The 13,589-nt window shown below is 40.2% G+C and overlaps 1 protein-coding gene across 3 annotated transcripts in view; it reads right to left on the reverse strand.

The window, feature by feature from the left end:
* Positions 1–13,296, reverse strand: part of prdm6 (PR domain containing 6) — a 56,337-nt gene extending 43,041 nt beyond the window's left edge. Inside the window, exons 1-3 of one of the 3 annotated variants that reach the window (XM_024418412.2) lie at positions 13,122–13,295; positions 12,180–12,684; positions 9,481–9,788 (exon numbers count right to left, since the gene is read on the reverse strand). In XM_024418412.2, the coding sequence (XP_024274180.1) occupies positions 9,481–9,788; positions 12,180–12,672 (801 nt within the window). In that variant the 5' untranslated portion in view covers positions 12,673–12,684; positions 13,122–13,295. Of the gene's footprint in view, positions 1–9,480; positions 9,789–12,179; positions 12,685–12,967; positions 13,095–13,121 lie in introns of those variants that run through there. The other 2 variants (XM_024418413.2, XM_024418414.2) reach the window with 2 other exon arrangements.
* Positions 13,297–13,589: the final 293 nt, after the last annotated feature.

The raw sequence follows: 13,589 nt of genomic DNA on the forward strand, positions 1-13,589 counted from the left end.
TACATCAAAAATCTCTTTCCCACTAATTTTGCAATCTGTATGGCACAGTTGTCAACATCCTGGTCCTCAAATGAAACGGGCATACTTTCCTATTTATGCTATTTGTATTCCTCCGCCAGTTTTGATCCTTTATATTGGGCAGACAGACCAGTTCCCTACCTCCTCCCGCTGCCACCTGCCTCCTCCATTTTTGGAGTAATGCTGTAATCAGTTGGTTGTACTCTTGGATTGAGCAGACCTTCCCGTACAATTCTGATAACTCCACGAAGGACAAAATACAATTTTCAAACATCATTCTCATAAATACAGGTTTTTTTATCAACCAGCACATTTGAGTTCAGCCATAATATTTGTTGTAATATTTGTTCTATCATTTCAGGGGGAGGAAATTGAAATTGTAGCCATGTTTGTTTGAAAAAGAGAAATAGTTTGAAAAAAGTATCACTTTCAATTAATCCAAAATGAGACATGGCAATCTGCACAAAGGCAAAAATTACATTTTTAAACAATGGATGAGCTTTATTTAGTAATCTACTTGAGAACCATTTAGGGTTCAAATGTAACTTTGAACGAGTGAAGCTTTTAGAGAGAGGTTTAGTGCTTTTATAATTAATAATCTCAACCCAACCCAATTCATATTCATTATATAGATAGGTACGTTTTATTTTGCCATGTTTAGCGTCCCAGATAAAGCTAAATATTTTTTGCTCATGTGATTTGAAAACTAATCATCAGGAGTAGGCAATGCCATAAGTAAATGAGTAAACTAAGATATGACTAAGGAGTTAATCAGCGTTTTCCATAAATAGACAGGTATTTACCTCTCCATGGTTGCAGGATCTTGTCTATCTATAGTTTTCTATTGAAATTCATTGTGGAGGGCATATTTACAGTGGGGCAAAAAAGCATTTAGTCAGCCACCAGTTGTGCAAGTTCTCCCACTTAAAAAGATGAGAGAGGCCTGTAATTTTCATCATAGGTACACTTCAACTATGACAGACAAAATGAGAAAAAAATATCCAGAAAATCACATTGTAGGATTTTTAATGAATTTATTTGCAAATTATGGTGGAAAATAAGTATTTGGTCACCACCTGTTTGAACTTGTTATCAGTATAAAAGACACCTGTCCACAACCTCAAACAGTCACACTCCAAACTCCACTATGGCCAAGACCAAAGAGCTGTCAAAGGACACCAGAAACAAAATTGTAGACCTGCACCAGGATGGGAAGACTGAATCTGCAATAGGTAAGCAGCTTGGTTTGAAGAAATCAACTGTGGGAGCAATTATTAGGAAATGGAAGACATACAAGACCACTGATAATCTCCCTCGATCTGGGGCTCCACGCAAGATCTCACCCCGTGGGGTCAAAATAATCACAAGAACGGTGAGCAAAAATCCCAGAACCACACGGGGGGACCTAGTGAATGACCTTCAGAGAGCTGGGACCAAAGTAACAAAGCCATCAGTAACACACTACACCGCCAGGGACTCAAATCCTGCAGTGCCAGACGTGTCCCCCTGCTTAAGCCAGTATATGTCCAGGCCCGTCTGAAGTTTGCTAGAGAGCATTTGGATGATCCAGAAGAAGATTGGGAGAATGTCATATGGGCAGATCAATCCAAAACATAACTTTTTGGTAAAAACTCAACTCGTCGTGTTTGGAGGACAAAGAATGCTGAGTTGCATCCAAAGGACACCATACCTACTGTGAAGCATGAGGGTGGAAACATCATGCTTTTGGGCTGTTTTTCTGCAAAGGGACCAGGACGACTGATCCGTGTAAAGGAAAGAATGAATGGGGCCATGTATCGTGAGATTTTGAGTGAAAACCTACTTCCATCAGCAAAGGCATTGAAGATGAAACGTGGCTGGGTTTTTCAGCATTACAATGATCCCAAACACACCGCCCGGGCAACGAAGGAGTGGCTTTGTAAGAAGCATTTCAAGGTCCTGGAGTGGCCTAGCCAGTCTCCAGATCTCAACCCCATAGAAAATCTTTGGAGGGAGTTGAAAATCCGTGTTGCCCAGCAACAGCCCCAAAACATCACTGCTCTAGAGGAGATCTGCATGGAGGAATGGGCCAAAATACCAGCAACAGTGTGTGAAAACCTTGTGAAGACTTACAGAAATCGTTTGACCTCTCCATTGTTATTGCCAACAAAGGGTATATAACAAAGTATTTAGGTAAACTTTTGTTATTGACCAAATACTTATTTTCCACCATAATTTGCAAATAAATTCATAAAAAATCCTACAATGTGATTTTCTGGATTTCTTTTCTCATTTTGTCTGTCATAGTTGAAGTATACCTATGATGAAAATTACAGGCCTCTCTCATCTATTTAAGTGGGAGAACTTGCACAATTGGTGGCTGACTAAATACTTTTTTGCCTCACTGTATATACTGTATTTTGTGATATGAATACCGAATATGTCTACTTCACCATCAGCCCATTTTATAGGTAAACTGCAGGGTAATGAAATTGTATTTTTTAAAGATCCAATACGTAAAATTGTACACCAGTCATAATTAGGTTTTAGTCCAGAGATCTTCAATGAGACATTGCAGGGATCTATCTTGCGGACTTAATATTAAACTTGAGTCAACGGCATACATGGACACCTTTGTTTTTAAGCCATGTGTTTCTAATCCTTTAATGTTGTTATTGGATCTGATTTTAACAGCTAGCATTTCGATGGCCATAATGAATAGATATGGTGACAGCGGACACCCTTGTTTAGCATTGAGTCTTCTTGGGTATGACGCTACAAGCTTGGCACACCTCTATTTGGGGAGTTTCTCCCATTCTTCTCTGCAGATCCTCTCAAGCTCTGTCAGGTTGGATGGAGAGCGTTGCTGCACCGCTATTTTCAGGTCTCTCCAAGAGATGTTTGATCGGGTTCAAGTCTGGGGTCTGGCTGTGCCAGTCAAGAACATTCAGAGACTTGTCCCGAAGCCACTTCTGTGTTGTCAAATCAATCAAATCGGATGTTATTCGTCACATGTGCAGAATACAACAGGTGTAGGTAGACCTTACAGTGAAATGCTTACTCACAAGCCCTTAACCAACAATGCTTTAATAAGAAGTTAAGAAAAAATAAGTGTTAAGTAAAAAGTCTTGGCTGTGTGCTTAGGGTTGTTGTCCTGTTGGAAGGTGAATCTGAGTGCTCAGGAGCAGGCTTGCTCCATTAATCTTTGCCCTCGATCCTGACTAGTCTCCCAGTCCCTGCCGCTGAAAAACACCCCCACAGCATGATTGTGCCACCACCATGCTTCACCGTAGGGATTGTGCCAGGTTTCCTCCAGACTTGACACTTGATATTCAGGCCAAAGATTTCAATCATGGTTTCATTACACCAGAAAATCTTGTTTTTATGGTCTGAGAGTCTTTAGGTGTCTTTTGGCAAACTCCAAGAGAGCTGTCATGTGCCTTTTACTGAGGAGTAGCTTATGTCTGGCCACTCTACTTTAAAGGCCTGACTGGTGGAGTGCAGCAAAGATGGTTGTCCTTCTGGAAGGTTCTCTAATCTCCTCAGAGGAACTCTCGAGCTCTGACAGAGTGACCATGGTCACCTCCCTGACCAAGGCCATTCTCCCCAGATTGCTCAGTTTGGCCAGGTGGCCAGGTCGAAGGAAGAGTCTTGGTGGCTTCAAACTTCTTCCATTTAAGAATTATGGAGGCCACTGTGTTCTTGGGGACCTTCAATGCTGCAGAAATGTTTTGGTAGCCTTCCCCAGATCTGTGCCTCAACATAATCCTGTCTCGGAGCTCTACGGACAATTTCTTCGACCTCATGGCTTGGTTTTTGATCTGACATGCACTGTCAACCGTGGGACCTTATATAGACAGGTGTGTGCCTTTCCAAATCCAATCAATTGAATTTACCACAGGTGGACTCCAATCAAGTTGTAGAAACATCTCAAGGATGATCAATGGAAACAGGATGCACTTGAGCTCAATTTCGAGTCTCATAGCGAATGGTCTGAATACTTATGTAAATAAGGTATTTCTGTTTTTATTTTTAAGAAATGTGCAAAAAAAAATGTAAAACCTTTTTTTACTTTGTCATTATGGGGTATTGTGTGCCGATTTGTGCCCTTGAGCAGGGCATTGACCCTGGATGCTTCTCTGTGTCGCTCTGAATGGGAATCTGTTGGATGATTGGTATGATGTAGTTGTTGAGCGGCTTCACTGCAAGTATATTGTATGTTTCGAATATTCCATTTTTTAAAAATTAATACATTTATTTTTAAAGACTCAATGCTGTAATCTCGGCCAATGGTGCTTCAACAAAGTACTGAGTAAAGGGTCTGAATACTTATGTAAATGTAATAATTCCACTTTTTATTTGTAATAAATTGGCAAACATTTCTAAAAAACTATTTTTGCTTTGTCATTATGGGGTATTGTGTGGGGTATTGATGAGGTAAAAAAACAATTGAATCAAGGCTGTAACGTAACAAAATGTGGAAAAATCAAGGGGTCTGAATACTTTCTGAAGGCACTGTATAGCTCATATACATACCAGAGGAGGCTGGTGGGAGGAGCTATTGGAGGATGTGCTCATTGTAAAGGCTGGAATGGAATTAATGGAACAGTATCAAATACAGGTAGAACTATGTTTCATTAATTCCATTCCAGCAATTACAATGAGCCCGTCCTCCTATATCTCCTCCCACCAGTCTCCACTGATACATACACTGTAAAAGTGAAGCAAAACACTGACATCAAGTCAGCTACCTGCTATAGTATGGTATGATGTAACAGATAAGTATGAAAATGTTTGAATTTGACCAACTTTATGGTGAAACAGTTTTTAAATGTTGGATTAGGAAACCATACATTTCAGTTGGCTCAAGTGGGCAATTGACCAATAAAGTGATTTTAATCTTAATTTTAATAAATCATTCCCAGTGCAGTCAGAAATGTGACATTTCTTGTGTTTTATATGTATTTCCACACTATGAGGTGGGAATAATACTATGAAATTGTGAAAATTATGATAATGTCCATTTAGTGTCAGAATTGTTTGAAAAGACTGCATGAAATGTCAGACTGTTTTGGTGGGATTGAGTTTTGGCCTGCCTGGTGACATCACCAAATTTAAATTATTTAATAGACCAATAAGAAAGAGATTTCCAAACCTCTCTGCAATTAACAGCTAGTTTTCAGTTTTCCCCTCCCTACTCAGACCCCTCCTATACAGTATGAGCTAAATTCTTGCTTGAGAAATTGCTCTTTGCTTAGAAGCTATTCTTGTTTCTTTTAGACAATTTGAATTGACACAGTAAAATACTTAATTGTTACCTCGAAACGATTTGATATTGAGAGAAAAACAGCTACACTGGACCTTTAAAAACCCAACCAAGAAAAAATTGTCTGCTGTTTGACATACAGACTAAAAACATAAAAATGCTCACTTGAAACTGTTTCAGCACTCACATTTTACAACTATAAAATAAATCAGGGCATTATAATTATCCATTCAATCAGCCAATGTTTAGATAATAGACAGAGGGTTCTACATGAAACCCAAAAGGTTTCTACCTGTGGGGAATGCCAAAGAACCCTTTTGGAACCCTTTTTTTCTAAGAGTGTAGATATGCTTTCTCACACAAAGGAGGCCAGGAATCAGAGGGGAAATGGACCATAAAATAAATTAAATTACAAATGATGTTGCTTTCTGAGTCAGTGAACCAATGTTAAACATGTCACCTCCACACTGGCTCATGCAAAATACAAATAATTATCCTGGCCTGTGGCCTAAGCAGCATATTATTCCCCAAGAACACCCGCTGGTGCAGTTTCAAGGAATGATGTCATATAAGTCTACTAAATCTGAGTCTCATGAAGATAGGCAACTAAAAGGCCCAGCCATGGGCCTCATCACTGTGCTACTTAGCAGTACAGCTTCCTTGCTCACACGTCCTTACTGGTACTTGATCTTGTGTCCTCTGCCTGGCCAACACACAAGAACACGCTGCTTGACAATGTAGTAACCAGTTGCACCACTGAAAAGGCACTCATCTGGCAGCACCATTGGCAACCTTTCAAGCAGTAGAGTGAGTTTAAGGCACAAACGTACCTCTGTTACACTCCCCCCTCTAAACTCACACCACAGTGACCCCAGCCATTGAGGTGAGCACAACTGTGGTCATGGCACCACTGTAACAAACACCACTGAGTTACTTAGCAGTATAGCTTCCTCACTCACAAGTCCTTACTGGTACTTGATCTCGTGTCCTCTACATTGCCAACACATGTGACCGTTTTGTTATAATATGTTTGCCACATTAAATCACGTCTACGGTGATTCATTTTAATCTCAATACACAACATTCTTCACATTCTTTTCTCCTTTTGAGGAGATGGCTTGTGTATGGCTATACTGTAGTTGTTGTTGCATAAGTTATATCCCTTCATTCTTATCCCGTTATGAGATGTTATTTCTTTATGTTCTATGGCAAGCACATGGGACCTTCTTGAACCCTGGACATTCCAGCGTCAGAGTGGACAGTCTTAACACAAGACCATGCTACACGTCCAGTGGGAACACTGTGGGAAAGTCAAATGCCGGCAGTCTGTCCGGAACTTACTGTTCCGTCAAATTAGGTCACTCAATTCCTGAGTGTCTAATAGGAATGGTGCACAACCACAATCACTATGTGTCAACCACAGAATCTATGGCCAAGGTGGCCTACATTTTCCACAGAACCAAACAAATAAACAGCGGCAACACCGTTGTTGTTATTATGCATACCTCTCAATCATATATAGATATTTGTTTACATGACATCCATTAAAATACAAACAAAAACCGACTGCAAAGTTAAGCCTATGTTAAAACTGTATGGCCCTATTAATTGAACAGGCCAAATGCTGCATTTCAATCTGGGCTGTGTAGGGTACCCTGAACATATAGGTGAACCTATAGATGATACAACATAATAATTAGTTCATAAGTGACCTTAATCCTGCCATATTCCAACTCATGATGACATCACCCTCCAGAATTTACAGGGCTGCTTTTCTATTCCCAGACCGAAAAACATGTTCATTGGAGATTCTCCATCGACAATGCTTTTAAGTTTATGAATAGGCTAAGTCTGGGTCTAGAAAAAAAGATGAATCCCATCTTCCCCAAAGTAATTGCGGCAGACTTCCAGAGAATAGTTCTAAAATCCATGCTATCCCATTTTATTGCAGCGAAGAATATGCTTATTGGACATTGGCATCAAGTGGCTTGACTGAACACTTGAAAAGTGTAGAGTAGACAACACAGAGCAGGTATTGAGGAGAGTATATATCGGTGCCTGTTTTTCTTTTTATCAATAATGATTGGAGAGTTTAACACTTACTGTGTTTCGTGAAGACAGAGGCCCTGCAGCCAAGGGTGGATTGGAATATTGGATTCTCTTTCTGAGTTTTCCCTCCCTCCACCCACCTCAGATCTGTTTAATCTATTGGAATTTTTACAGTCCTCTCTGGCAGAGCCAGTGTTTAAAGCTCTGTCACACAATACATATATAAGCAGTAATAGTGTTCTATCCTGCCTCAGGGTCCTTTACAACAGCCAGTTTGTGGGTGAAGAGCCATGACGGCCAAATACCACAATGTTCTTTAATTATACACCCCCCACATCACATGTGAACTCCGAAGACTGTTTCTTGAGATCATATTTCTGCGCAGATATACACTACATACACTACCGTTCAACATTTTTGGGTCACTTAGAAATTTCCTTGTTTTTGAAAGAAAATCACATTTTTTTGTCCATTAAAATAATATCAAATTGATCAGAAATACAGTGAAGACATTGTTAATGTTGTAAATGACTACTGTAGCTGGAAACGGCTGATTTTTAATGGAATATCTACATAGGCGTACAGAGGCCCATTTTCTGCAACCATCACTCCTGTGTTCCAATGGCACGTTGTGTTAGCTAATCCGAGTTTATAACTTTAAAAGGCTGATTGATCATTATAAAACCACATTGCTAATATGTTAGCACAGCTGAAAACTTGTTGTTGTGATTAAAGAAGCAATAAACCTGGTCTTCATTATACTAGTTGAGTATCTGGAGCATCAGCATTTGTGGGTTTGATTACAGGCTCAAAATGGCCAGAAACAAAGACCTTCCTTCTGAAACTTGTCAATTGATTCTTGTTCTGAGAAATGAAGGCTATTCCATGCGAGAAATTGCCAAGAAACTGAAGAGCTCGTACAATGCTGTGTACTTCTCCCTTCACAGAATAGTGCAAACTGGCACTAACCAGAATAGAAAGAGAAGTGGGAGGCCACAGTGCACAACTGAGCAACAGGACAAGTACATTAGAGTGTCCAGTTTGAGAAACAAACGCCTCACAAGTCCTCAACTGGCAGCTTCATTAAATAGTACCCGCAAAACACCAGTCTCAATGTCAACTGTGAAGAGGCAACTCCGGGATGCTGGCCTTCTAGGCAGAGTTCCTCTGTCCAGTGTCTGTGTTCTTTTGCCCACCTTAATATTTTATTTTTATTGGCATGTCTGAGATATCGCTTTTTCTTTGCAACTCTGCCTAGAAGGCCAGCATCCCAGAGTAGCCTCTTCACTGTTTATGTTGAGACTGGTGTTTTGCGGCTAGTATTTAATGAAGCTGCCAGTTGAGAACTTATGAGGCGTCTGTTTCTCAAACTAGACACTCTAATGTACTTGTCCTCTTGCTCAGTTGTGCACCGGGGCCTCTTTCAAAAACAAGGACATTTCTAAGTGACCCCAAACTTTTGAACGGTGGTGTATATATTTAATGGTGGTGTATACCATTTAATGCGGTAAAAATTGGCAGTGATAAATCAACTATTGATTTAAGTGACAAACTGATAGAACACCATTCAAACCAAATGCCATTCAAAAACATCACACTTCATTTCTTTGTAATTTTCGTATGTTAGGGGGAATTTTTTTTTTTTGCGTCAGTTAGTTTAAAAAGGCACCTCTTTTGGCATGTACACTGTATCGTGGCCTGCTCCCGTGCTCTGAATTCTTAGCCTCAAATATCCGTTGATGTGGTTAACGGGTGAGAATGATCATTGGTCAGCTGAGGAAACAGTGACCTTTATCACCACTACCTCATGGGAGTTATCTATCAATTTCACTTGCCACACAAAACCGATTCAAATCATTAGCATACCGCCAAATGCTAATGCAGGTATTCATACTTACAGTATACAGGACATTGAATTTTCCCTTGAACTGTATACATATTGAATCACTTTCAATCAGTGTATGCAGCACTTACATCATGACATTATTCCTATACTGAAACACTTCAGGGTCATTTCTAGTACCCATATCATGGGGCCACACTTTAAAGACAAAAACCCAGTGGATGTGTCCACAACTTCACAACCCAATCATGGTCATCTGTACTGTTAAAGTACCTGGAGTGATGTTACACAATTTTAATTTCATCATCATGAACCATGAACTTACCTCCCATAAGTGCCTTGTGTTCCGCACCCCTCCTGACTGCAACTTATCCAGGAGGAGGGGGACTCCCGCAAAGGGGCCGATCCAGGTGCCCTGTGGGATACGCTGGGCGGCACAGATGCCGTAGCCGAGGCCGGGCACAGTGCTGGTGCAGAGGCACACCTCACGGGGCAGGTCCCGCAGCCAGTCAGGGACATCTGGGGGCGGCACGGCCGGCGCTGCACTGCTTGTCCCCACCAAGCGCCGCAGCGAATGCAGGGGCCCGTGCATGGGGCACTCTCCGTTACGGTTATCTGCACACATGTCACACCCTGCAGGGCACAGCAGGTAGAGGGGGTTTACCAGCAACTCATCTCACATGGTACACATGGGTTACTATCACATGTACTAACACTTTGACCAGGGAAAAAATACATGTGTAATAAGTATAACTTATTTGCATTTTGATATATATGTATATATATATATGTTTTTACTTTATTTTACTTATATATATATATATATATATATATATATATATATATATATATATATATATATATATATAGTCATTGGCCAGGAGGAAGGGAGGATGTACACACATTTTTAAGCAATCATTCAACATAAGTGTTTTGTGACATGTTTTGAAAACATTTTCATGCAAATCTTCTGCATTGTTTGAAAATTATAATTTGATTATATTGCTCATTTAAGAGGCCACAATAATGTTTATGCATAACCAAACATAATTATGTTAAATACATGCCTAATTGGGTTTACAGAGGGATTGAAAAACATTGCACCTTCTGTCACCAGATGAAGAAAAAAGCTTTGTCTAAATCAACTTAAGAATAGTGCGCGACTGTGGTGTGGCCTTGCTCATTGCTGTCATAGCGGCATGAGTCATGGTACTGGGGGGATTCATTTTGGAACTGAAAGAGGTGTGCAACTCAAGTCGAGACCATACATATCCCACCGATGTTGTCATGTTGTTGATATGTTAATTTTGGCGATAAATTGGGGCTGTTTTACAAACATTAATGGAGTAAACTGGAATCGTAGGCTACTCCCAGATTGTTCCCCATGCAATGCGTAATGAATTTCATTTAAATAATAAAGTTTAAAAAATGTAGGCTACTTGCCTATATGTTACAGTCATTCAAATACCTGAACAGCACAAGCAACATGCTTCATAGGTCATGCAGTAAAAAAGTTACATTTCAACACTGACGAAATATTTGGAGAAATGGCCTAAGGACAAACCAACACCTTTTTGACTGATTAATATAATCGTCTTCAAGTGTCAAGTACCCCAAAAAGTCCTATGTTAGGGCTTCTGAGCTAGAAAAAACAGTTTAGCCTAATAACAGGTTACACATAGCCTAAACTCAAGTAGGGCCTACGCATTAAAACCTATCTGGCTGTCGGTGTAATTACACAAATTATGAAGTAAATGAAATTGTATGTTTCCTTGTGTAATACACACTTCAGCTATTTTATAAATTACCGACATTGCATTGGTTTGAAATATGGGGGAGAGAATACCGAATGTAGATAAAGCAGTCTCGCTGTCCCCGGGAGACTTCCATATACCATGTTCGGATGATGAATAGCGGCCGATGGAAAAGATCGATCTCTGATCCACACTCAGTCCACTCTCTTCTACAAAACTATACAGCAATTAATTGTGGCTTGTCCCCCCATCCCTCATCTCCTTGTGGCACATATCGATGGAGATTACTGCTGATGGGCCGTTTTATCACCTTAAATAAACACCACCATTTCAAACTTCGCTTTAATATAGAGAGGGTTGTCCTCGACGTCTATTTCCATCCGATAATGTAAAAGCAAAAATTCTTCAAGCAAAAAATAAAATAAAAGACTGATGAAGAACGCAGACTGAATTTCTGATGTCAAAATCAATTGAATAATACATATACATAATGTGATGTTGTTTATTTGAACAAAATGAAAAGAGAAAATGATTGTTTTATTGGGCACTAATAAGAAAACAAATTGATAAAAGCGGTCATTGATTTAAAAAAACTTTGCCTAAAGGCCTAATATTAGCCTATCAATGACGAGCTCAGTGTTATTTCTTATTTATCATATTTATCAGAATATGATTATTTGTGGAATCCCTTTAACTGTCTATAAATTGGAATTATAGGCAAATAAGGACATGTGGTCTATATCAACGGTTGTACATGGGCTATAGCTATTACATTTGCCGCCCTTGCAAGTTGTGCTGCAGTTGAACACATGAAAAATACTATATTTGTTCATCAGTGGTATAGGATATGCATACATTGGTGTGAATATAGATGATCAGAGTTAGTGAACCATGCATACGCCTAATTGACCCATACTACCCATACACGCGCGGGGCACCTGCTGATGGTCAGTGCTGAGAAGCATGACTTTCATGGGGCAAAACAGAAGTTTGGTGTGCTCGAGGACAAGGCAATAGAAAGCCTCGTCTAGGCCTAGCATAGTTTATATTAGCCCATAAAGTCTGATTATGAGTGATGGGGAGGAGCGAGATTAAAATTATTGACGTGTTTTGTTCAATTGTGAGCATAAAGTCAAATCACATTTTCTTATATGCCTAAAATGCGGTAACCTTTTAACAGCTGGATATGCTCGTTAAATAATGCCCCCTTTAAATAAAGGGAAAACAATATTTCCACTGGAATAGTATGTGCCGTGGAATTCATACATACGATTGTTGTGGTCGCCGGTGTGATTGTTCAATGGGATAATCTCCATTCTCTGCTGTCCGTAGAGGTAGTAGTCTAACTCATCGGAGGTCAGTTTAAATCTGGACCCTTTGTCATTCTTAAAGCTGGAGGATATACAAAGTTCTTTCGCTTGGAGGTTGGTGTTGTCTGACGAGACAATGTCAGAAGAGAGAGTTTGTCCAAAAAGTGCAATTTGTGGCACAGATAGTTGAGATAAACCTGCCAATGATGAAACGGATGGAGTCGATGAAGATGTGGAGGAAGGTGTTAAAGCCGACGATGATGATGTGGAGGAGATCAGGTTCGGCCGCTGACGGAGACTTTCCACCGGAACAGCTACCCTGTCCGGCGGCTGCAGCTGCGTAATGCCTCCATTCTTCAACTGGCTTTGAGGGAAGAGCTGCTGCCAGTGTTGCATGTACGTCGGGTCCACTTTCAAGAAAGCAGATCCGCTAGGGTCACCGGGTTTTAACATCTCAAACAGGAGCTAGAGGAGACAGTAAGCAGTAGGCCTAACTTAGTCTACTTGAAAGAGACAAGTTGAGCATTCAAATTATGTGGCTTTGAAATAAATGAATTATTACACAATACAACATATGTAAAAGAAGCAAAGTATCTAACAATCGCACTTTACGCACAGTTTACGCACAGTTTACACATTGCATGAACATACGTAATCAATTTTGATAGTAAAATAAATTAATACAGCGAGTTGATCTGATCAAAAGCATTTTACCAGTACAAACACTAAAATGGAAATGGAAATCAACCTCATTAGCCTTTCAGGTCTGTGAACCTCCCATCACATAGGCTACTCATCCTTGCGCTAAGGCAATGGTAGACAGTCTGCTACTTTTCAGAGTTTACGAGCAATGTTCTTTTCAACGAAATGGCAAGTGGGAGCATCGACCTAACAAGACTTACTCTGTTGCGTGAAAAAGGGGATTGGTCCTCGGAGGTGATTCCAATAGTATTTCCCAGACTCTCACACCATAATAGTATGACTTCGGATACGCGGCGTATGTTTCAAGCTCTATGTCTGAAGTACAATATTATCTCCTCCCGCTCTTGCCCCCTCTCCTCTGAGCACTCGCAGGATCAGAGCAACTGCACGTGGGTTTTACGACAGCATAAAACACAGGGGACGAAAAAGTTCACACTGGCCCGAAATTGTATTGCCGCATCTCTTTGCCAAAACTATTCTTGGACTTTAGGCTTGAAAGAGTTGAAAGTGGGACAGTTTTGAGTTAAATTAGAAATTCAAATAGATAACGCCCATGACCAACAGTATTAGCATATATAGCCTATTAGGGTGCGTATTTAACTTATGATCTGAGGCATGCAGTCATGCACCTTTTGATTTATTTTCAACCACATGAATAAGGAACACAC

Source organism: Oncorhynchus tshawytscha, linkage group LG04, assembly GCF_018296145.1.
Source record: "Oncorhynchus tshawytscha isolate Ot180627B linkage group LG04, Otsh_v2.0, whole genome shotgun sequence".
Taxonomy (NCBI): domain Eukaryota; kingdom Metazoa; phylum Chordata; class Actinopteri; order Salmoniformes; family Salmonidae; genus Oncorhynchus; species Oncorhynchus tshawytscha.